We start from the raw sequence: 22,236 nt of genomic DNA, 5'->3' as shown, positions 1-22,236 counted from the left end.
TTAAAAATCTGACCATCGTGTACTCAGGTGATGCCATGTGAACCTTCTATTTTAATTGGTCAATAAAAGGTTAGAGCCTGTGATTGGACAGTGGAGGGGAAAGGTGGGACTGGAGGCTCAAAAGAGGGTGGCAGGTAGAGGAAGAAAAAGAGAGAAGGAAGAGGAGAGCAGGAAGCCACTATGGACCAGAACCACGTGGCAGGGAAAACCCACAAGTAATAAGGAGTCTTAGCGTTGGGAAATAAGTTTGTGTTGTATTAGATTTGCCCAATCTCGACATATGACTTATAATTAAAATATTTGGATTGTTATATGGATTATTAGAGTTGGAAATTTTAGCAACAAGTTAGCTCACCTTATGTCCAGCTTAGAACCGAATATTCTATCCTTCCAAAATAAACAACTAGGGCTTCACTCTAAAGCTGCATCAGGGTGGAAATTAAGCATGCAATGAGTCTAAGGGGTCTACAGAGAGCTGACTGACAGCTCCCTCCCCAAGCCCCAAGCAAACCTAGGCAACAAGAGGTAGCTTCCCAACCCTGAGCTGGGTGGGACACAAGGTAGCACCAATGTCACAACATAGTTGGGGTTCCCTGAGCCTGAGAGAAAAAACAGGGACCCAAAGCCAAGGCTGCCAGAGAAGCAGCCTTCACAACTGGAGATCAGCAACTGAAAAAACAGCAGCTATCTTTCCAAAGCTTTCTTACAGACACAACGGGCTGATCTAGGCCTCTCGGCCCTAAGCCAACCTTCCCGGGCAGAGGGCACAGGACAGACAAACCAGCTCTCCCAAATTCTTACACTGCAGACTGCCTAAGATCAATACACATGCTGAAGACTACAGCCCAGCACAAAACAACAAAAGCCAAGGGTCTTTGTGCAGTCAGCCCCTCCCTACTAACAAAAGAATCGGAAAGGACCACAGCGTCCTAAATCGAACACCAGAGGGAAACAAAGATACCAAATAATAAGACCAAATAGTAAGAATTAAAATAATAATTACTGCAATCCTTTTCTTCTTCACTTCCTCCCATGTGAGTGAGATGCTATAGAGGACTAAGGAGTTTCTTAACTAGTGATCACAAAAAGCAGCGATTTTATTTTTGTTGTTAACATTCTTAGCTTCTCAGAGTACATGTGACCGAAGTCTAAGAAATTAAATTTGCCAAGGTACATTGAAGAAAACTTTGCATTTTCTAGAGACTAACTAAAAGCTGTATCAGGAGCCACTCTGTAGGAACACTTTACCAGCAAAACTTGTAATTGTATAAACAGTGTGATCTGCCCTCATTAAGCAAAGCAAATATTTTGATTGATTAGTACCTAATTTTAACTCAACAAACCTGCCCTGAATAGTTAGAGTCAGTTATCACAGAGACAACAGTACAATACCACAGTGATGAAAATGTATATAGTTATATACCAAGGAACTACACTAAGGACTGAACAGTGCTAATATGCACATACATTAAGAGTCGTGGCCCCAGAGAAACAGTGTGAAATCATCTAAACCAGTATGAAGACAACCAGGCAATTGAGCAGTGGTGAATGAACCGAGATCTTAAAAGCTAAATGTGTATCAGCCAGCTGCACAGGTTAAAAAAAAATGTAATACTGACAGACACATGGAGAACAATTTGCTGTGGGGACAAAGATACACAAAAGTGACCATAAGAAGACTCAAAATTAAGGGCGATTTGGGGAGTAATACTCCATAAACAAAGACAAGTGATAAAATGATCAGAAAGGAAAAAAATATATAGATTGGGTAAGTGAAAACTCAGAAAGAGGTTATTTGGAATTTAAAAAAAAAGGAAAATAAAATTAAATAAGTAAATAATTGGGGGTTGAGTGGGAACAGAAACTGGTGGAACAGTCTCGCTGGGCAAAAAAAAAAAAAAAAAAAGTGGGTGAGTAGGTGTCTTAGAGTTTTGTTGCTGTGAAGAGACACTATGACCAACGCAACTTTTATAAGGAAAGCATTTCATTGGGCTGGCTTACAATTTCAGAGGCTTAGTCCATTATCATGGTGGGAAGCATGGCAGCATCCAGGCAGACATGGTGCTGGAGAAGGAGCTGAGAGTTCTATATCTTGATCTGTAAGCAGCAACAGGAGACTGTGTCCACACTGGGCATAGCTTGAACATCGATTAAAACCTCAAAGTCCACTTTCACAGTGACACACTTCCTCCAACATGGCCGCACATACTCCAACAAGGCCACACCTCCTAATAGTGCCACTCCCTATGGGACAAGCATTCAAACATGAATCTATGGGGGCCATTCCTATTCAAACCATTACAGTAGATAAATCTTCAGACAGGAAGTTCATAGTTAAAACTAGATATAAATTAAAAATTCCAGATATCTTCACCAACCCATAAGACAAATTACTCAACCATTGCAGAGATTAGATCCAGGAAGGGTGGATAGAGCTGGTAGAAGAGACAACAAAAAACAAAGGGTAATTAAGTGATACCCTTTCCAGACTGAGAATTATGGCCCTCTCCTGACTTCTTTGGCAAAACCAAATGTTTTCTGCTGTGTATGTACCCTTTCTCAAGAAAGAACATCAGATCCTTTCTCGGGGAAATCACAAGCACGCACCACAAAGGACCACAGGGCCAACCCTAATCCTGAGTCCCTGCATGAAGATCCTGAGAGATGAAGTGAATCCTGGGTCGGTGTACAGACTCCAAGATTTTGGAGGTGCCAAAGCTGTGAGACATCTGCCAGGAAGAGTGCTTTCACTGGAGTGGAACCAGTCTGTTAGAGATATAGTCTGCATGCAGAAAAGATGGAGGGATGGAGCCATCTAAGCCCTCTGATACCAGATATTAAGGTAGAGAACTGGTTCTTAACCCACCTAATGCCGTATCCCTTTAATACAGTTCCCTATGTTGTGGTGACCCATCAACCTTAAAATTATTTTTGTTGCTACTTCATGTCTGTAACTTTGCTACTGTCATGTAAATTATCTGTTTTCAGATGGTTTTAGGCAACCTCCTGTAAATGGGTTATGATTCACAGCTGGGAATTGCTGAGCTGGGGATTTAGTGTGTACATGGTGCATAATCAGTCTTGCTTGGTCCAGCATTTTCTGACTATGCCCCCATTCCTCCTTTTAGGAATAGTAATGTAGATCTGTGCCATTGTATGCTGAAGTTACCTGAGCCAACTTGCTGTCTGCCACCTTGCAGTCCCCGATTAAACATTTTATTGCACCGGGATCTTTTTCCAAGTCAGGATCTCACTGTGTGGCCTTAATTTCCTGAAACTTGCTTTGTAGAGCACGGTGGCCTCGATTCAGAGTGATCCATCTGCCTCTGCTTCTGGAGTGTTGGGATTAAAGATGTGAGCCACATCACCTGGCTACCACAGGATTCTTAATTCTTTTGTTTACTTTACAGCCAAGACATAACTCAGTTGCAAACACTTACCTGATAATGACATACACTTTATCACTAGAATATATTTTATGCAGACAGGTACTGTAAAATGCTGACATAAATCCATGAGCCTGACTTTAATGAGGCTACCCATTTTTTAGGGGACACTCACTGAAGCGCATCAGAGTCTTTCCTTGGAATATGTTAACCATCTCTAAACTAAAGCTCTTAGTTGTAGTATTAAAAAGAATTTGAAAGGTATGAGTCTCCTTTTCCCTTGTCTTAAGTCTGAATAACAGTCATCACCAGAACTTCAGTTCAAAAAATGTATTCACTACAACTTTCATGGAAGTAAAAACATCTTTTCTTTTAAACATGGCAACATGAGATACACACAAGCAGCATGCTGTTTTCTGAAAAATTTGAAGGCAAGTAATGTTTTGCATTTTTAGGATAGATTCATTAAGAAGCATTTTCAAGGGCCGGAGAAATGGCTCAGGGGTTAGGACCACTGACCTCCTTCCAGAGGTCCTGAGTTCAATCCCCAGAAACCACATGGTGGCCCAAAGACATCTGTAATATGATAGCCAATGCCCTCTTCTTGTGTGTTTGAAGACAAGTACAGTGTACTCATGAACATACAATAAGTAAATCTTTAAAAAATGTGGGAAGCCATGGCGAGGCCTTACTCTTGCCAAATACTCACCCTTGGCTCTCCTATCTACTATTCTTTCTGCTTACCTTCCATGATTCACTTGTCAGTTCTCAGAACTTCAAACAAGGCCTCATAGCAACCCACCTTAGTAACCCTTCCTCCTGATCTCTAGATTTAGCCAACACCCTGCTAGATAGATGTTTTTAGAACCCCTGATAAAGGAAAGGCTTTGTAAGAATAACTTAGATCCCACAGCTGCAGCTAGCTTCCTCCACCTGCAAAGCCCTCTTTCCTTTCCTACCACTCCCCATATCCTGTTTTCAGAGTATATAACCTGTGTGAACAATAAAAATTTTGCCAGCTTGATCAGACTTCTTGACTTGCTGTGCCTCCTTATTTTCTCACACATCTCAGTCCTCCCCACAGGGTCTAAGGGTCCCACTTGATTGTCCAGCTGGCCAGACCAAAAAAATGATTTTTTTAAAAAAAGAAACATCAAAGCTATTCTCAAAGCTATTTGGTGTCTAATAATGGACTGAGTGCAGTCCTTTCTGTTTAGAAACATTGAACTCCTGAACTTTAAAAGAAAAAAAAAACCTGCACTAAAACTTTGCCATTGGTAAGCCACTGAGCTGATGTACAGAGGGGCAGGGTAGAATGTGATAGGGGTGAATGGAATTTCCCCTCTGCCCTTTGAAGGTTTGCTGGAATAAAATGTCTAAGATAAATAAATGGGAGAAAATATATACATTATTATGGTGAGATGTTTCTTATATTCTGAGTTTCATTGTTGTTTGACATGATTGATGTTGGTTTTGTCAAAATCCTTCCCTGTCTATCAAGATGTCATGATTTCTATTCTATCAAGAAAAAGAGATCATTTTTGAAATGTATTGATTGCCATATTGAACCAGCACTACATCTCTGGGGTAAACCAGCTTCATCATGGTGATTCTTTGATAAATTATTATATTGAGTTTGCATGTATTTTAAAAGAAATTTTGCATATATATTTGTATTGTAGATTGTCAGTAATTTTTTTTTAACTTTTTATCTGGTTTTAGTATCAGGCTAATACTAGCTTCATAAAGATTTTGGTAATGTAGCCTTCCTTTGCTATTTAGGGGAATAGTTTGAGAAGCAATTGTGTTAGTATTTCATTGAAGGTCTGGTAATTTTTTAATGGTAGATATTTGATTACTACTTCACTTTCTTTGCTTTCTATAAAACTGCTCATTTTTTTTCTATATCTTCATGATTTACTTTTGGTAGGTCATATACATCTAGAAATCTATGTTTTATTTTAAAGTATTCCAGTTCATTAGAGTATCATGATTTTTAAGGTAAGACCTAACAATTTTTTTTTTGAATTTCACTTATGTGTGGTAATAGCTCTCCTTACCCTCCAGTTTGAGACTTTCACCTTATTTTTTTGTATTTGGAGAATTTTACATGTGAATACTCTATTTTTATCATTTTCATCACTCCCTTTCCCCAATCAACCTCTTCCCATTCCCTACCTCAAATTCATGCATTCTTTTTTCTTTCCTTTTCTTTCCTTGATCTCTAACCCTAACCCCCCAACCATAACCCTAACCACTAACCTAACTCTAAACATAACCCACCTAACCCTAACCCCCAAGTCCAACCCCTAACCCTGCATATAAAGAAACATCATAGCCTAAATCTAACCTTGTACTGGCTGGTTTTGTGTCAACTTGGCACAAGCTGGAGTTATCACAGAGAAAGGAGCCTCAGTTGAGGAAATGCCTTCATGGATCCAGCTGTAAGACATTTTCTCAATTAGTGATCAAGCGGGGAGGGCCCAGCCCGTTGTGGGTGGTGTCATCCCTGGGCTGGTAGTCTTGGGTTCTATAAGAAAGCAAGCTGAGCAAGGCAGGGGAAGCAAGCCAGTAAGCAGCATTTCTCCATAGCTTGTGCATCTACTCCTGCCTCCAAATTCCTGCCCTGTCTGAGTTCCTGTCCTGACTTCCTTTGATGATGAACAGCAATGTGGAAGTGTAAGCTGAATAAAACCTTTCCTCCCCAACTTGCTTCTTGGTTATGATGTTTTGTGCAGAAACAGAAACCCTAAGACAAACCATAACCTAAGCCCTAACTCTATCCCTGTAACCCTTCCTGTTCTAACCTTATCTCCCTAACCATAACTGTCTAACCTTATTCCTGTAACCCTTCTCATTCTAACCCTATCTCCCTAACCCTACTCTGTGTAACCTATCCTGCTAACCCTATTAACTTTCTAATAGTAACCGTAACTCCCAGCACCCTAACCCATAACCTTCTAACTCAAACAGTTTGACTACAACAAACTCTTGGCATTTACTTTGACCAGGTGTTTGAACTGTTATGGATCTATGCAGATTTCAAAACACAGAGACATTACCACACTGAGTACGTTCATCAGGCTTTTCTCCAGTATATGTTCTTTAGTGCATTCAGAAATAACTGTGAAGGGCAAAGGTTATACACTGTTTCCATTCACAGGGTTTCAGTGAATGGAAATATGAATACTTTTGTTATAATGAAGACTATAGAAATGTACAAAGGCTTCACCATATTCAATAAATTCATAGAGTTTCTCTCCAGTGTGATATTTTATGCTGTTTGTCTTAATTTGTGTTTTATTGCTGTGAAAAGATACTATGACCAAGACAACTCTTATAAAGAACAACATTTAATTAGGGGTGGTGTACAAATTCAGAGGTTCAGCCTATTATCATCAAGGTGGGATGAATGGCAGTGTCCAAGCAGACATGGTGCTGGAAGAGATGAGAGTTCTACATCTTGATCAGAAGGCAGCCAGAAGACTCTTCTGCCCTGGGTGGAGCTTAAGCATAGGATCTCAAAGTCCACTCCCACAGTGACATACTTTTTCATCGACTCCAAAAAGGCCATACCTAATACTGCCACTTGCCATGGGCCAAGTATATTTAAATCACCACACTTTTCAAGATCACTGTAAAGGCTTTACCACATTGGTTACATTCATAGGTTTACTCTTTAATATGTGTTCTTTTATGTACTTGGGGATGACTTAATTGTGAATAGGCTTTACCACATTGACTACATTTTTAAAGGTTTCTCTCTAGTATGAATTCTTTCATGTTTTTGAAGTTGAACATGTGAGGCAAAGAATTTACTACAGTACTTACATTCATAAGGTTTCAGTCCAGTATGTGTTGCTTTATGTATGAGGAGACTAGTGTTATATACAAAGGCTTTATCACACTCATTACATTTGTAAGGTTTCTCTCCAGTGTGAATTCTTTCATGTTTTTGAAGTTGACCATGAGTGGCAAAGGATTTACCACATTGCTTACATTCATAAGGTTTCACTCCAGTATGGGTGGCTTCATGTATTCGGAGACTAGCATTACATACAAAGGCTCTACCACATTGATTACATTTGTAAGGTTTCTCTCCAGTATGAATTCTTTCGTGTCTTTTAAGATCATTCTGACCTACAAAGGCTTTATCACATTGATCACATTTGTAAGGCTTCTCTCCGGTATGTGTTCTTTTATGTACTTGGAGATGACAACGATGTGCAAAGGCTTTTCCACACTGATCACATTCATAGGGTTTCTCTCCAGTATGTGTTCTTTTATGTACTTGGAGACTATTATGATATGCAAAGGCTTTACCACATTGATCACACTCATAGGGTTTCTCTCCAGTATGTGTTATCATATGCACTTGGAGATGACCCTGTTGTGAAAAGGCTTTACCACACTGATTACATTCATAGGGTTTCTCTCCAGTATGTTTTCTTTTATGTATTTGGAGATAATTATGATATGCAAAGGCTTCACCACATAGATTACATTCATAAGGTTTCTCTCCAGTATGTGTTCTATAATGAATGTAGAGAGAACTGTGTCGTGAAAAGGCTTTATCACATTGATTGCATTTGTAGGGCTTCTCTCCAATATGTATTATTTTATGCATTCGAAGATTACATTGAAGTGCAAAGGCTTTACCACATTGATTACATTCATAGGATTTCTCTCCAGTATGCATTCTTTTATGATTCTGAAGTTCATAATGGTATGTAAAGGCTTTATCACATTTCTTGCATTCATAGAGTTTCTCTCTAGTATGTGTGCTTTTATGAATTTGGAGATTACTGTGTCGTGAATAAGCTTTATCACATTGATTACATTTGTAAGGTTTCTCTCCAGTATGTGTTCTTTTATGCATTCGAAGGTGACACTGTTGTGCAAAGACTTTATCACATTGATTACACTTGTAGGGTTTTTCTCCATTATGAATTCTTTCATGACTTTGAAGTTGACCATGAGAGGCAAAGGACTTACTACATTGCTTACATTCATAGGGTTTCTCTCCAGTATGTATTCTTTTATGTATTTGGAAATAACTTTGATATGCAAAGGCTTTACCACATTGATTACATTTATAGGGCTTCTCTCCAGTATGTGTTCTTTTATGCACTTGAAGATAACTATGATAAGCAAAGGCTTTACCACATTGATCACATTTGTAAGGTTTCTCTCCAGTATGCGTTATTTGATGCATTTTGAGATGACTATGTCGTGTAAAGGCTTTACCACATTGATTGCATATGTAGGGTTTCTTTCCAGTATGTATAATTTTATGCATTCCAAGATTACGATGATGTGCAAAAGCTTTACCACATTGGTTGCATTTGTAGGGTTTCTCTCCAGTATGTGTTATTTCATGCATTTGGAGACTGTGATGAACAAAGCCTTCACCGTACTGAGTAACTTCATAGGGTTTCTCTCCAGTATGAATTATTCCATGCCTTTGAGGATAACTGTGACATGCAAAGGCTTTACCACACTGAGTATATTCAGAGGGTTTCTCTCTAGTATGACTTCTTTCATGCCTGCAAAGATAATTGGCACATGTGAAAGATTTACCACAGTCACTACACCAATGAATCTTTTTATCTGTAGGAATTAATTTTATAATTAGGTCTAATTGTAAAGAGCAATCACATCTTAAGGTTTCATCTCTTTGATTACAGTCATGCTTCCCTCTCCATTATGGGTTGTTTTCCATCTTTGAGGATACTTACAATGGTAAGAGTGTTATTACTTGGCTCACATTTGTAGCATCCTGTTTCTCTATGACATTTTCCACATATTTGAAGAAAAATGGAAGAGCTCAGAGCTTTACCACACTGAGTACATTCATACATTTTCCTATATTGTGAAATATACTACACTTGCATTCTACAATGGCAAAATGAACCAGGACAAACAGAAAAGAATTTCCACCTTCTCAATACTCATAGGGAGTTTCTGCAATGTGAGTTTATGGATATATATTCCCAATGAAGTTGGCAAGCCAACTAATTATGAACTTCTATCACACCGAGAATATCTGCTCAAATGGGAACTACTACATATATTTTAATTGTGCTGGGAGAGAGAGAGGTACATTGCTTCTTTCAATATCCCTATGTTCACATGGCTTGTATCCATTGTGACATGGGATTTACCTATTAAAAGAAGAATAACAAATTAAGGATTTACACATTACATTCACACAGTTTGACTTTTTGTTCATTATAGACATGTGGTATAAGAATGAAGGTTTCTCCTCAACAACATTCTTGACTCTCATAAACTGCCCGTCTCACTTATATCTACCAATGTTACTTTATGAGTAATCAGCTTTACTATAGGATATTTGCTCATTAGAAATATATACTTATCACTATATATATAGTGATATATATCTCAATATGTGAGTGGTATAAATAGATTGGCAGTTATACAGAGTAACTGCAATGTGGCTATGATTCAAAAGGTAATATGTGTTAAGGCATTGCAAACACAAATCAGACAGCTGACATTGAGGTACATGGAGTTGTGAGAATTTAATAATCAATACACTTAAAGAAGTGCTTTTTTTACACCGTTGTTTTTCTTTAAAACTTCCAGGACACATTAACATTTCTTTAGAGGCATATCCATACCAACTTGCACATGAAAATTACCTCTGATGTCTTCTAGAACTTTGACAATGTTCTTCAATATTATGGTCTTCCCAGTTGTAGCCTAAAATATAGTACCAGAAAATGTATGATATATTATTGGAAATTAGGCAAAATTTAAGTTACTATCTTTAGTGAACCTGATTTATTCACCCCATTCTTCCTTATTCCCAATTGAAATTACAGAAAAGTATCAATAACAAAAAAGCAATTGTTCCCTTATTTTAAAAAGTCCAAGAAAATTCACTGTCTTACCTATAGCATTGAGGTTCCTGTAGGTCTCCAACATCACATCTTTGTAGAGATTCTTCTGTGAAGAATCCAGCAAAATCCATTCTTCTTGAGTGAAGTTCACATGCACGTCATTATAGGTCACTGCATCCTAAAATATTCCATACATGTATGTAAGAGAAACTTAATACTGATATCACTGTAAACGTATGCTTCATTGATATTATATTGTATGATATATGGTATGGTGCTTCCCCCACTTATTTCATGACCAAGAAGTTCTAATATAATTGCTAAGTTATCTTAGAAGGAAATTGAGTAATAAGGTTCACCTCTGTCATTTTTTTGCTCTTTGAATAGGATATATTTGAATAGGATATAGCCTTGAAAGAGAAACACACACACACACAGACACACAGAGAGAGACAGAGAGATAGAGAGAAGTAAGCAGTACTGAGCACACATCAGAGAAACTGTATGAATAATTACTAACTACAAAAAATGATGGGCAAGCTGAGCTTATTAGCTCATGCCTTTAATCCTAGCACTCAGGAAGGAGAGGCAGGTACATCTCTGTCTATCCAGGACAGCCAGAGGTACATATTAAGAGCCTGTCTCCTCTGTAAAACTCAATCAAACAAACAAGAAAGATATAAAGGACTCAGAGGTTTTTACAGGAGTTCCTACAAAGAATTACACATTCACTCCAGTTCTATAGTCATCTTCCAGAATCCGGAAGTGCCCCAGTTTAAACAGTAACAGTAATGAGATCTTACTAAAACATGTCTCTTTAAACAGATACAAATGAATAGATGAAAATATTGGGAATGTTGGTCCTAAGTAAGCAACACAGAACAGGAGAGATGAGTCAGCAGTGAAGAGCTCTGGCTGGTCTTGCAAATAATTGGGTTCAATCGCCAGTACTTCCAAGGGGGCTTCACAACTCTCCATTACTCCAAGTGCAGGAATTCTGAAGCCATCTTCTGACTACTGTGGGAACCAGGCATACATGATGTGGATATTCATGCACACGGGCAAGACTCATATTCATTCAAAACAAATCAAAACAAACACAACAGGTAGGAAGAATGTTATCACCTACAATTCGATGACTCAGAAACCTCAGGCAGTAAAGCTCAGGCAGTATTAAAGTCATGAATGTATGACATCCTGACGAACAGAATATTTTCTCTGCCAAATTTTCAAATTCACAATGTGGATGAAGATCAACACAACAGCATATGGTGGACATGTACAAAAACCTACATTACAGGCCCATCATCAAATAAAATAAAAACAAACAAACAACAGCAAGGCATGTTGGCACATTTAATCCCAGCACTCTGGAGCCAGAGTCAGGTGGCCCTTTAAGTTTGAAGCTTACATGTTCTACACACCTACTTTCAGGACATCCAGGGCTCATAGAGAAACTTTGTCGTCAAAAACAAAACCAACAAAATTAAAATGATAAAAACACCAGGCTTGCAAAATAGCTTAGCACTGAATAACAATTGCTTCAACTGCATCTTATGTGACTTAGGGACAGAGTCTATAATGGTGAAGGTAAGACAACATAAGAAGGAAGCTGACTGATCATGTCCAACCACAACACAGTAGACACACACACACACACACACACACACACACACACACACACACAAACAGAAAATGGGTTGAGTCTATAGACACTCAAATCTCATCCCCAGTAAGCAATCTAGAAAGGTTCCTCCTATAAAGGATTCTATTGAGAGGACTGAATTGGCCAGAACTAGGATGACTCCATGACAGGCTGCAAACTGACAGTTTAGGAGACTAGGCCTAAGTTTCTGTTTTCCAGAAAACAGAAGTGGAAAAGTCCAAACAAGTCAATTCCAGGAAAACCATCCCTCACAGGCAGCCAATCAGGAGCTTCCAGGAGCTACCCCTGCCACCAGGCCTGAGTCAAACCTAAATCTAGAATAGTTAATCAGCACTGGTTCCAGAAAGTCTCCAAATTCCCCAGAACCTTGACCAATTCCAAAAACACCCATACCCCCTGGGAAATTGAGCCAACCAATCAGAATAAAGTCCATGTACTCCTCCCTAGAATTCCCCTAACTGGCTTTAAATTAAGCTTGCAAAGCTCACATGTCTGTCTCCATTATAGTGAATGGTAGACCCCTGTATAATAGAATTCTGCAGAATAAAATGCTTTTGCATACTATTTGAGTTAGGGGTCTTCCTTCAGTGACTCTTAGACCCTAACATTATAAGCTCTCCCAAAGAAAGTCACAAAGGAGAAACAAATATTCAAAGACAATAACCCTATCTGGGAGCTTTTTGACTCAATCAACTTCATTCTGATCATGGTCACCCATGAAGAAAATGTACATAGTTTAACTTCAATGACCTTAATGGTCTGCAGCAACCCCTACACTCTTCAAATGTGCAAAATCTCTTCTGACACTCTTGATTGCCACATATTGTAAAATCAGAAAGCAAGTTATATCTTTTCAAGATACAAAGGCACAGAATACCCCTTCCCATTCCAATAGAGAGGAATGTGTACATAGTGAGGGAGGATTGGAGTAAATCAAGAAACCCAGCAGGCCACACACCAAATCCTGTAGCTCTGTGTCATACACATGGGGCCTTCGTTTCTAAAGACTTACATGGCCCTCTCCCTGCAACTCCTCATCTGTCTCTTGGTTTAGTTATTTTCACTCCCTACATGCAGCTCTCCATGGCAGGTGTCTCATAGCTTAAGTATCTCAACATCCTGTGGTCTCAAAGTGCAACTCAGACTTCATTCTCTCAGGTTCATGCAATGCTCTCTCACAGTGTCCTCCCTCACTGGGGCTCTGACTCTGTCAAACATAGATGGATAGAACAGAGCTGAACTGAAACCACAGAGGAAGAGTCCATGACCTTAAATTTTACATCTTTCTTATTTCCAGAACTTGAGTGCTCCTGCCAAGTTTGGATTCTAAACTGGGATGGACTCTGCCATTCGTGCACTACAGCTGTAGTAGGTTTTATATGAAGTTCCTTCCTGGGTCTAGGAATCACTTTGCCTACTCCTTCCCATTAATTGAAGGCTTAGCAGGAGGGTGTGTTTCCCTTAAGACACCATCTTAGGCTTTCAGTCCTGAGCAAGGACCTTCTCTTTAATGGCGACAATTTCTTTGAAAACACATGCCCCTGTTTCAGCATCCAGCTGCCATCTGAAACTTCCCGGTGCTGTTTTTCTCTACAAGACAGCTACAGTGTATTCATATGCATAAGTAAATAAATCTTTCTTTAAAAAGCACATGAAAGCATACACACACATATACATAAAACAATAAAATAATTTTTTTTTTTAAAAAACCAAGTCAATTGGACAGAGGCAGCCTAAGGAATGGAAAAAGTTTTTTTTTTTTTTTTTTTTTAAACCAAATCCACATCTTATAGAGGCCCAATATACAAAAGTATATATAAAGACCTCAAGAAACTTGACTTTCCAAAGCAAAAAAATTAATTAAAAAATGGGGTATAGATCTAAACAGAGAATTCTCAACGGAGGAATCTCAAAAAGCTGAGAAATACTTAAAGAAATGGTCACCATCTTAGCCATCAAGGAAATGAAAATCAAAAATCTATCTTGCACACTTCAGAATGGCTAAGATCAGTAACTCAAGTGACAGCTCAAGCTGGCAAGGATGTGGAGAAAGGGGAACAACTCTATACTGCTTGTGGGGTGCAAACTAATACAGCCATTATGGAAATCAGTATTTCCTCAGAATCATGGTTCCTCAGAACACTCAGAATCCATCTCTCTCAAAATCTGCTCGTGGGCATCGATCCAAAAGGCGCTCCACCCGACTACAAGGGCATTTGCTGGACTATGTTCATAGCATATGTATTCACACTAGCCAGAAACTGGAAGCAACCTAGATGTCCCTCAAATGGAGAATGGATAAACAGAAAATATGGTACATTTATACAATGGAGTATCACTCGGTGTTTAAAACAAATGACATCATGAATTTATAGGCAAATGAATGCAACTAAAAAAAAAAAAAAAATCACCCTAAGTGACGTAACCCACACCCAGAATGACAAACACGGCATGCATTCACTTAGAAGTAGATATTACCGATTAGGTAAATAATAATCAAGCTGTACTCCACAAACCCAGAGAGACTAGATAAAGAGGTGGGCTATGGGGTGCGGGGGAGCACAGATCTCCTTCTAAAGGGGAAATAGAATCGCTGAAGTTTGATGGGAACAGGAGTGGGAGGGATTAGTTGGAGGGATGCAGGTGGGAAATACAATACAAGAAAAAACAGCTGGAATGTGGGGGTTATTGTAGAAAGTCAGTACAAAAGAACTTCCTGGACGCTATAGGACGACTCTAATGAGGACTCGTAGTAATGGAGGCTACTGAGTCTGAACTGACCCTTCCTTTGTAGCCAGCCAGGGCTTCAAAGTTGGAAATGGGTTACATGTGGTTGAGCTGTTGGCCAAGGAGGTCCTTTGGAGATACTTAAACAATCCATGCTGATGCTAGGACAAAACTCTGCTCTCAGATAACTGACAGCAGGGCCTCATCACTGAGGACTGAGGACTGAGGACAAATTCCACACAGCTCACTGAACGTAGAGGCCAAGCGAGTGCTCCTACGTTCTAGTCTCTTTGAGGAGAAAAGGTTTTCTATAGGCTACAGAAAGACAAATCTGGACCGACCCCCTGACTCCCCCCCCTACAATTGGTCCTTCTTGCAAGATGTGCTGGGGCATGATGGTAACAAACTTGTTTGAGTGGCCAACCAATGTTTGGTTTAATTCAGGGCCCTTGATATGTGAGGGAACCCATGACTAACACTGACTGGATTTCTAGGAACCTTACAGAGACGTGAATGGCAAGCATAGAGAACAGCATGGGTCTATGCCAGGTTCTCTGCTGATACCTTACAGTTGTTAGCTTGGTGTTTTTGTGGGACTCTTAACAGTGGGAGTGGGCGTAACTCTGATTCTTTTGCTTGATCCTGAGACATTTTTCCTATCAGGTTTCCTTGTCCAATATGAAGACTTTCACCTTGTCTTTTTCTATCTTGTTTTGTCTTGTCACGGTATCCTCTCTTGGAGGGTTGCTCCTTTTTGAAGAGGAAATAGTGTGTGTGTGTGTGTGTGTGTGTGTGTGTGTGTGTGTGTGTGTATTTTGGTTCTTAGGGAGAGAAGAATAGGAAAAGTGGGGAATAGTTGGGAAGAGTGTAGGGTGGTCAAGATATATTGTGTGAGAGAATCTATCTTCAATTAAAAATTAATTCCATATTGCTTAAATGAAAATGCAAAAAAAGGGAAGCAATAGTGAACAAAGGAAAAAAATAGAGAAGACAGGGACAGTATGACAGTATGACTGACAGTTCTCCTTCCTCTCTCTTCTCCTGAGAGCTGGGCAGATCCTATTCTGTCAGATCTTTCTCAGGTTCATCATTTTGTCAATTAGACATCACTTTCATATACGGGTACTTACTTCTAAAACTAACATTACTTTCATCTTTTGGGAGCAAAGGTGTGAAAAGGGCTGAGCCACACCAAAATTAGAAAAAGCTTCCTCCACCCAGTAAATTGGATAATCTTTGGGATCACATTGTGATCAAATAGCCTACAACACAGGAGTTCATGACAAACTCATCTTTGGTCCAGTCTATATCTGTGAAATCAGAAGTTTTGCTCTCAGCAATGTGAAATATACATCATGCAGGAAACAAAAGCAGTCATTTTCTTGTGTTAGCTTTCACCAGTTCGGAATGTGGAATTACAGTGCTTCTCATGTCATTCCAAAGGAATACTCTTGATTGTTTTCAAGAAATACTAACTATTCAATAAAAATAAATATGTGATGTTGTATAAAGATGCTACATTAATTATATTATGCAATAAGCATAATTAAACCGATGTATAAAAATGTTAAATGTTTAAAGATTCTCCAAAGCAAAAATGAAAAGTGTTACCATTTAAGGTAAGTTAATGCAGAGAAAACAAAGAGATTAGTCTCTGATCTATGACTATTACATGTTTGTTCAACTGTAATTTATCATTAGTATTTAAATTCAAACAAAATGGTCAGTCTGTTTCTTAACCTCATTTTTACTTTTTCATGCAGTATGACTAATTGGCAGAAAGCTCTCCAAATACAGCCACTCTCTGCTTCTCTATACTATAATACCATATTTGCTTCTCATCTGTAACAACTCTTGCTACAGAAAGCTTGATATTTCACTTCTCTTTTCCATATAATGTTCTAAATAAACATTAGAGAAAAACCCTTTGAAGGAGAAAGCTTCAGCTAGATTCTGTGCTTTCTGCCCTTCTGTAGGAATTTGGCAGGAATTTGACATTGAGCTAGGACAGGGAAGTAGGCTCAGGCAGTAATTTGACTTTGGGCTAGGATTTAGGAAGCAGGCTCAGATAAGAGTATTTACATTTGGGCTAATACAAAGCTCAAAATCAACTCAGCCAAGGAATGTAACCTTCTATCTAGGTCTTTATTGCTTTATTTGTTCCTTGACTCTTTGTGATTATCGTCCTGTTTGTTCTTTGACCTAGAACTGACCTTATTATTTCCATGTACTTTAAATGGTATCAAAGCAGTCTGGAGAAAAATAAACCTGCCTCAGCACAGGCTGGAGTCATGTTATAGTGTTGTCTAATTGTCTTCTTTTCAATCCTCGCTCCCTCCTTTGAGACCCTGTTGATTGACTGAGTTGGCTTGGTCACCCTTCATTTTCTATTGCTACCTGAAAGGTAGACAAGATGGTTCAAATTCTCATATCCATCTGACAATAAGAGTGCACTAAAGATTAAAATTATATGGGAGAAAGAAATGGGTTGACAATGCTTAAGCTGTAATTACATGCTGTTTTATGACCAATACAGCACTGGCTGTGAGAGTCTTTACAAGTGCATAATTCTTTAACCATTGCTATTGTCTGCATTCCTTTAGCACAAGGTCCCCTTGAGGCACCCAGCTTGTCCTCAACAAAATGAGCATTGAGGTTATTCTCATATTTAGGCTACCATGAATACAACTGCAATGAACATGAGAACTCTGGTACTTCTTAAAACTAATTTCAAGCACATGAAAACTATACTGTGAAGACTGCTGAGATCCATGGCAATTCTGTCATTTTTATGAGAAGTCAGTAGAATGGGGTTGCTTGGGTGTAAGTATTAAGTCCAAATGTATCTGAATACATATATTAAATTTGTGTAATTTTATATCAACTATAACATGGTCTTAAACTAATTTTAGTTGATATCTATGAAAAATTCCAACCCACAGCTATCAGAGTTTATTGCTAATACACAATCCTGTGTCACATACAGATTCAATGTTCAATTCTGGACGTTTTTTTTCACTCTTTCTGTTTTCTCAATTAAGTCATACATGGTGAGATACCATTTATGTGACCTCAACAATGTATTTTGTACCATTGAAGTCTATATTAAAGTCCTTTTTCTATGGCTCTGTATGTTATTTCATATCAGTTTCATTTTCACACACTATAGTTTCCTAAATGAATGATTATGTAGAATATCTTTTACCCATTCATATAACTGTAAACAACATCATTATAGTGATTTAAAAAAAAAAAAAAAAGAATGTTGGGTTTCAATTTGCAGCATAAATTCAAAACAATTTAAAGAAAACTTCTAACAGTATATAACAGAAAAGCTGATTTTTTTGCCATGTTAAAAAAAAAATCTCAGAATTGTCATTAGGATTATGAAGAAATAGTTCACATTTTGGCACAATGTGAATTCAATCCGTACTTACCTCAGAGCTACAACAATCAAAAGTTTTACAACATTTTTGAAAAACTAGTGAGATGTAGAGAAAAACGCCAAGAACATAAGCCCCAAATTATAGTCAAGTTTTCATTAAAAGACCTATGGAAACTCAGTCAGGAAAAATGTGAACATGAACAATATTACCTATGATTGCATGTGTGTGCAAATGGAATAAACAGACTTCACAACTCCCACAAAAAAAAAAAAAATCAAAGTGACCCCTAACTGTTAGATTTCTGACCCTCCAGTCACTACTGATCACACTTCCAAACAGAGGCCCCAGGCTCTCTCTCTGTGTGGAGGTGAGCAGAAAGGTGGGCTATGCCTCTGCAGCACCTAGTGCCCCCTTGTGATCTCACACAAACCCAGGCCCACTGAGCCCACACACAAACCAAGGTCAGTTTAATGTCTGCTTCCTGCCACAATGATTATAGTACATGATGTAGAATCTGCCCCACCCACCTGCACACCACCATGTATACTTAAGAAACCTCTGTATCTCAGAAACTCCTTTTGGCTGGGCAGTGGTGGCCCACTCCTTTAATCCCAGCACCTGGGAGGCAGAGACAGGTGGATTTCTGAGTTCGAGGCCAGCCTGGTCTACAGAGTGAGTTCCAGGACAGCCAGGGCTACACAGAGAAACCCTGTCTTGAAAAACAAAACAAAACAAAACACCAAAAAAAATCTTAAAAAAAAAAAAAAAAGTCCCTGAATCACTCCATTCATTGTGACTGGTGACAGTGGGAAGGTAAAAGGATTTTAATTAAATGTCGCTGAAGGATGGTCCCCATAACCTCATCTCTACCAATTCCTGAACTATTTGTAAAATCTATCACACAAAACTGAGTTTGCAATGCAATGTTCAGAGCTTCTAGAAACCAGATTTTCAGTTTTGAAATCTGTCTTCTGCACACCAAAAGCACACAGCTTCCTATAGCCAGAGCTGCAGAGCTTCCCCCCCACCCCCCAACATCCTCCCCTCCCCAGGGAATCCACATTCAGGCGGGCTCAGAGGCCAAGGCCCTCTGCCCAGGTCACCAAATGTACCAAAAGAACCAGTCTGGTTCACAGTCCATCACAGTCCAATCAGACTGGACTCTGATAGCTTAGCCAACCTGCTCTTCCTGGTGGCTGCCACAATCACAATGGCAAGGCTTGTGGTCTCCCTCACAGCTCTCTGATGATCTGCATCAGAGAGTTCTGAGAGAACCTGCAAGCTACCTCCCACTGGTGCTACTCCAGACTGCCCAGAGGATAGTAGCAACCCCTCTGCTGGAGGATTAGAGATTAAATGACTCAGACAGCACAGGCCTTCCTAGCTCTGCCTTTCAACCCTACCCTGGAGGCAGACAGAGCCCTAGTACGGTGAATTTGTATCTTATTAGAATCTTCTACTCTCCTAGGTGTGGAGAGCTCTTGGTATCGCTTCCAGGAAACTGGCAAGAATATTTGACACTGGTCTAGGACAAGGAAGTAAGCTCAAGAAAAATACAGCTGAGGAATGTGATGAACCCTGAATACTGTGACCAAGGGACCTTCGTTTACTCCCCCCCTTTCTTCCTTGACTACTTTCTTTATGCCTTAGAACTGACCCTATTCTCTGTATGTACCTAAGCAGTCAAGGTGGGTCAGGGTCAGTTGGCAGATTTCCCAGCATGCTGAGGCATGGAACAGTAAGAGGTGGTAACACTTGAGGATCAAGGGAGGTGGTGCCTCTGGATTAGAACAGATATTCTGTGTATATTTCAGAAAATTGTTTCTGTTAGCTTATGGCTTTGCTTTCTATGGTACTGTGGGGCATAAAAAGACTATGAAAATTAAACTTGAGGCTGCTGGTTGCCGCTGGCTGTGCTGCTGCAGTATTAACCAGCAGTCCTCTCAAAATCAAACTCTTGGTTTTGCATCTTCTTTCCGACTTTCTCATCTTTAATCCTCGGTCCCCCCCAACCCTGCATCAGCGACTGTTTGACTCATGCTGGTGGGTCCACTATAAAAAAAGATGCTAGATTCAAGTATCTCTTTCCCCTCCATCCTTGTTTCGATACTATCTGGTGTTAGAAGGTAAAATTGGGGGCCGGGGGTGGCTCCCGAGGAGGGGGATTAAGGGGGGGGGGAGAAGAAACCACAAAGTTGCAAAGAGCAGTTACACTGGCTAATGGCAGACTAGGATGCATTTTGAATTCCATGTATGCTGCCCCTTAAGACTCTCAGGTTCAGGTTCCAGGTTAAGTTTTGAACAATTTAAATATAGGCTGGAGACTGCCAGTCTAGCCACTTAGACAGATGGGAAATTTACACAGCAAGCATATTCCCAGGATCACTTCTTAAGTACACCAGTGCTCTAAAACAGTAGGTTAGTGACAGTGTCCTAAATGGAAGGTCCAAGATGATGAAAAACATAGGAAAAGGGGAAGGTAGAAAGTATAAAAGCTGCTGTGGAGAGGTCTTGCACAAGCCACCGATTATGCCAAGCAAGCTCTTTAAGAAGAATACCATCATGTACACAATTTACATGGGGAAGATGGAAGGACATGGGAGGCATCTATGAAGTCAGCAGAAAGATGAAGAAACTGTGAAGTCAGCAGAAGCATCATACAATAGGACACACTCAGGAGGAGTCTAATCAGTGTTGCACCAGAGAACTCAGAGTATCTCAAGAACATTCCTGACCAAGCCTCTAGTGGCCTTGGGACTGATTACCAAAACCCCACAGGGTGGGAGAATCCTGTTCTCAGAAACTGAAGCAGCCCCTCCCAAAGGCCCTGGCCCTGGGCCAAGACTGGCTCTCCCAGGCACATTCCTGGTTTTAGAGAAAGGGCTCTGTTTATATCTATACCCAGGGCCTCAGGGAAAGCTCCCAAGGACTAGGCCCCAGACTGTTACTGACTCTGCAAAGATATCCCTGAGCTTCAGAAGAAGCTATGACATTCCCCATACATGGGGACCTCAGGGAAACCTTTGCTTGATCAGGCCAGCCCTCAAAAAAACAAAACAAAACAAAACACAACAGTGTTTTTTTGTTGTTGTTGTTGTTTTGACCTTTTCAAACGGTTGTTACCAGGTGTCATCTTGCCCACAAGGCAGAACTATGCTTTTCTCAAGAAGGAAACCAAACCTTTATGGCACAGCAGCCTTACTGTTGGTTGTGATCCTGTAAGGCCCCATTGAGCAGCTTGTTAGAGGCCTGTTCTTTGATATGGGGATGGGCCTAGTGACTGGTTGTAAATCAGGGTTGTTTCCCTTGTTATGGTTTGGTGGCATATTTTTGGACAATCCTGGTGAACAAACATATATATCCTAGCATCCTAACCTCTAACAGGCCTGGTTAGCACACTACTTATCTGTGGGATGTTTTACAGACAGTCCTCCCTCAGCTAAATTCTGCTTGGTGTGCCTTACTGTCTCCTAAGCTCTAATAAATCCTTTACATCATCAATCCTACTTTTCCACCACAGCTTGATATTGGATTGCTACCCAGTACATGACACGCCTTTTACAGCCTCCACAAAAATAACTCTAAATGGATTGTACACCTTAATGTTAAATGCTAAGAACAGAACTTGTAGAAACTAGGACTCTCTGAGTTTGGGATCACGCCAAGATTCTACACACAAGCTAAATGCTCTGCACAGATGCAGCCCCCACAGTGAAGTTGTTCAGAGGCTACTGCTGGGTCCAGCGAGTGGCTCAGACCTCCCAGGACATCACAGGTGACCGCCGGATTCTCACTCCGCCCCAGGCGATCGCCGGATTCCCACTCCGCCCCAGGCGATCGCCGGATTCCCACTCCGCCCCAGATGACCGGCAGATTCCCACTCCGCCCCAGGCGACCGCCGGATTCCCACTCCGCCCAGGGAAAAGAACCCACCACATCAGCTCCCGCTGCTCAGACCCCTGCTCCTCCCCATTGTTGGCAGTGACCCTGTGCTCACCATGTCGCAACTTCCGAGCTTCCTGAGCACGCTCCACAGCATCCAGCCGCAGGACAGAGAGCACACAGGACCATTCAAGCCTGCTCAGCTACTGAGCGAAACCTGCATCATGGCACCCGGAAAAACCCGCCTCCTCCTTTGACTGACAGGTCTGCTTGAAGGCTCTGATTGGCCAGTGAGTCTTGAGCGACTCGAGCACCTCCCTGAC

At 40.1% G+C, this 22,236-nt stretch overlaps 1 protein-coding gene across 1 annotated transcript; it reads right to left on the bottom strand.

Annotated features, from left to right (window-relative positions):
* Positions 1-6,721: 6,721 nt before the first annotated feature.
* Positions 6,722-22,236, bottom strand: LOC117725094 (uncharacterized). The gene is made up of 4 exons (XM_034525065.3): positions 22,029-22,236; positions 10,304-10,430; positions 10,052-10,112; positions 6,722-8,932 (listed from the first exon to the last, which is right to left on the bottom strand). Exons 1-4 carry the CDS (start codon positions 22,068-22,070, stop codon positions 7,129-7,131), a joined length of 2,034 nt encoding a protein of 677 aa, XP_034380956.3. The 5' UTR covers positions 22,071-22,236; the 3' UTR covers positions 6,722-7,128.

The sequence above is a fragment of the Arvicanthis niloticus genome, chromosome 21 (genome assembly GCF_011762505.2).
Source record: "Arvicanthis niloticus isolate mArvNil1 chromosome 21, mArvNil1.pat.X, whole genome shotgun sequence".
NCBI lineage: Eukaryota > Metazoa > Chordata > Mammalia > Rodentia > Muridae > Arvicanthis > Arvicanthis niloticus.
The sequence above is the reverse complement of the archived record's forward strand: the minus strand, read 5'-3'. Positions and strand labels throughout refer to the sequence as shown.

Coding starts and splice junctions, on each gene's coding strand:
- LOC117725094 (XM_034525065.3), bottom strand. CDS start 22,070: ATGCTGTGGAGCGTGCTCAGGAAGCTCGGAAGTTGCGACATG. Junction 10,431..22,028: donor AGCTCGGAAGTTGCGACATG/GTGAGCACAGGG, acceptor GGAATATTTTAG/GATGCAGTGACCTATAATGA. Junction 8,933..10,051: donor AGTTCTAGAAGACATCAGAG/GTAATTTTCATG, acceptor TTATCTTTGCAG/GCATGAAAGAAGTCATACTA.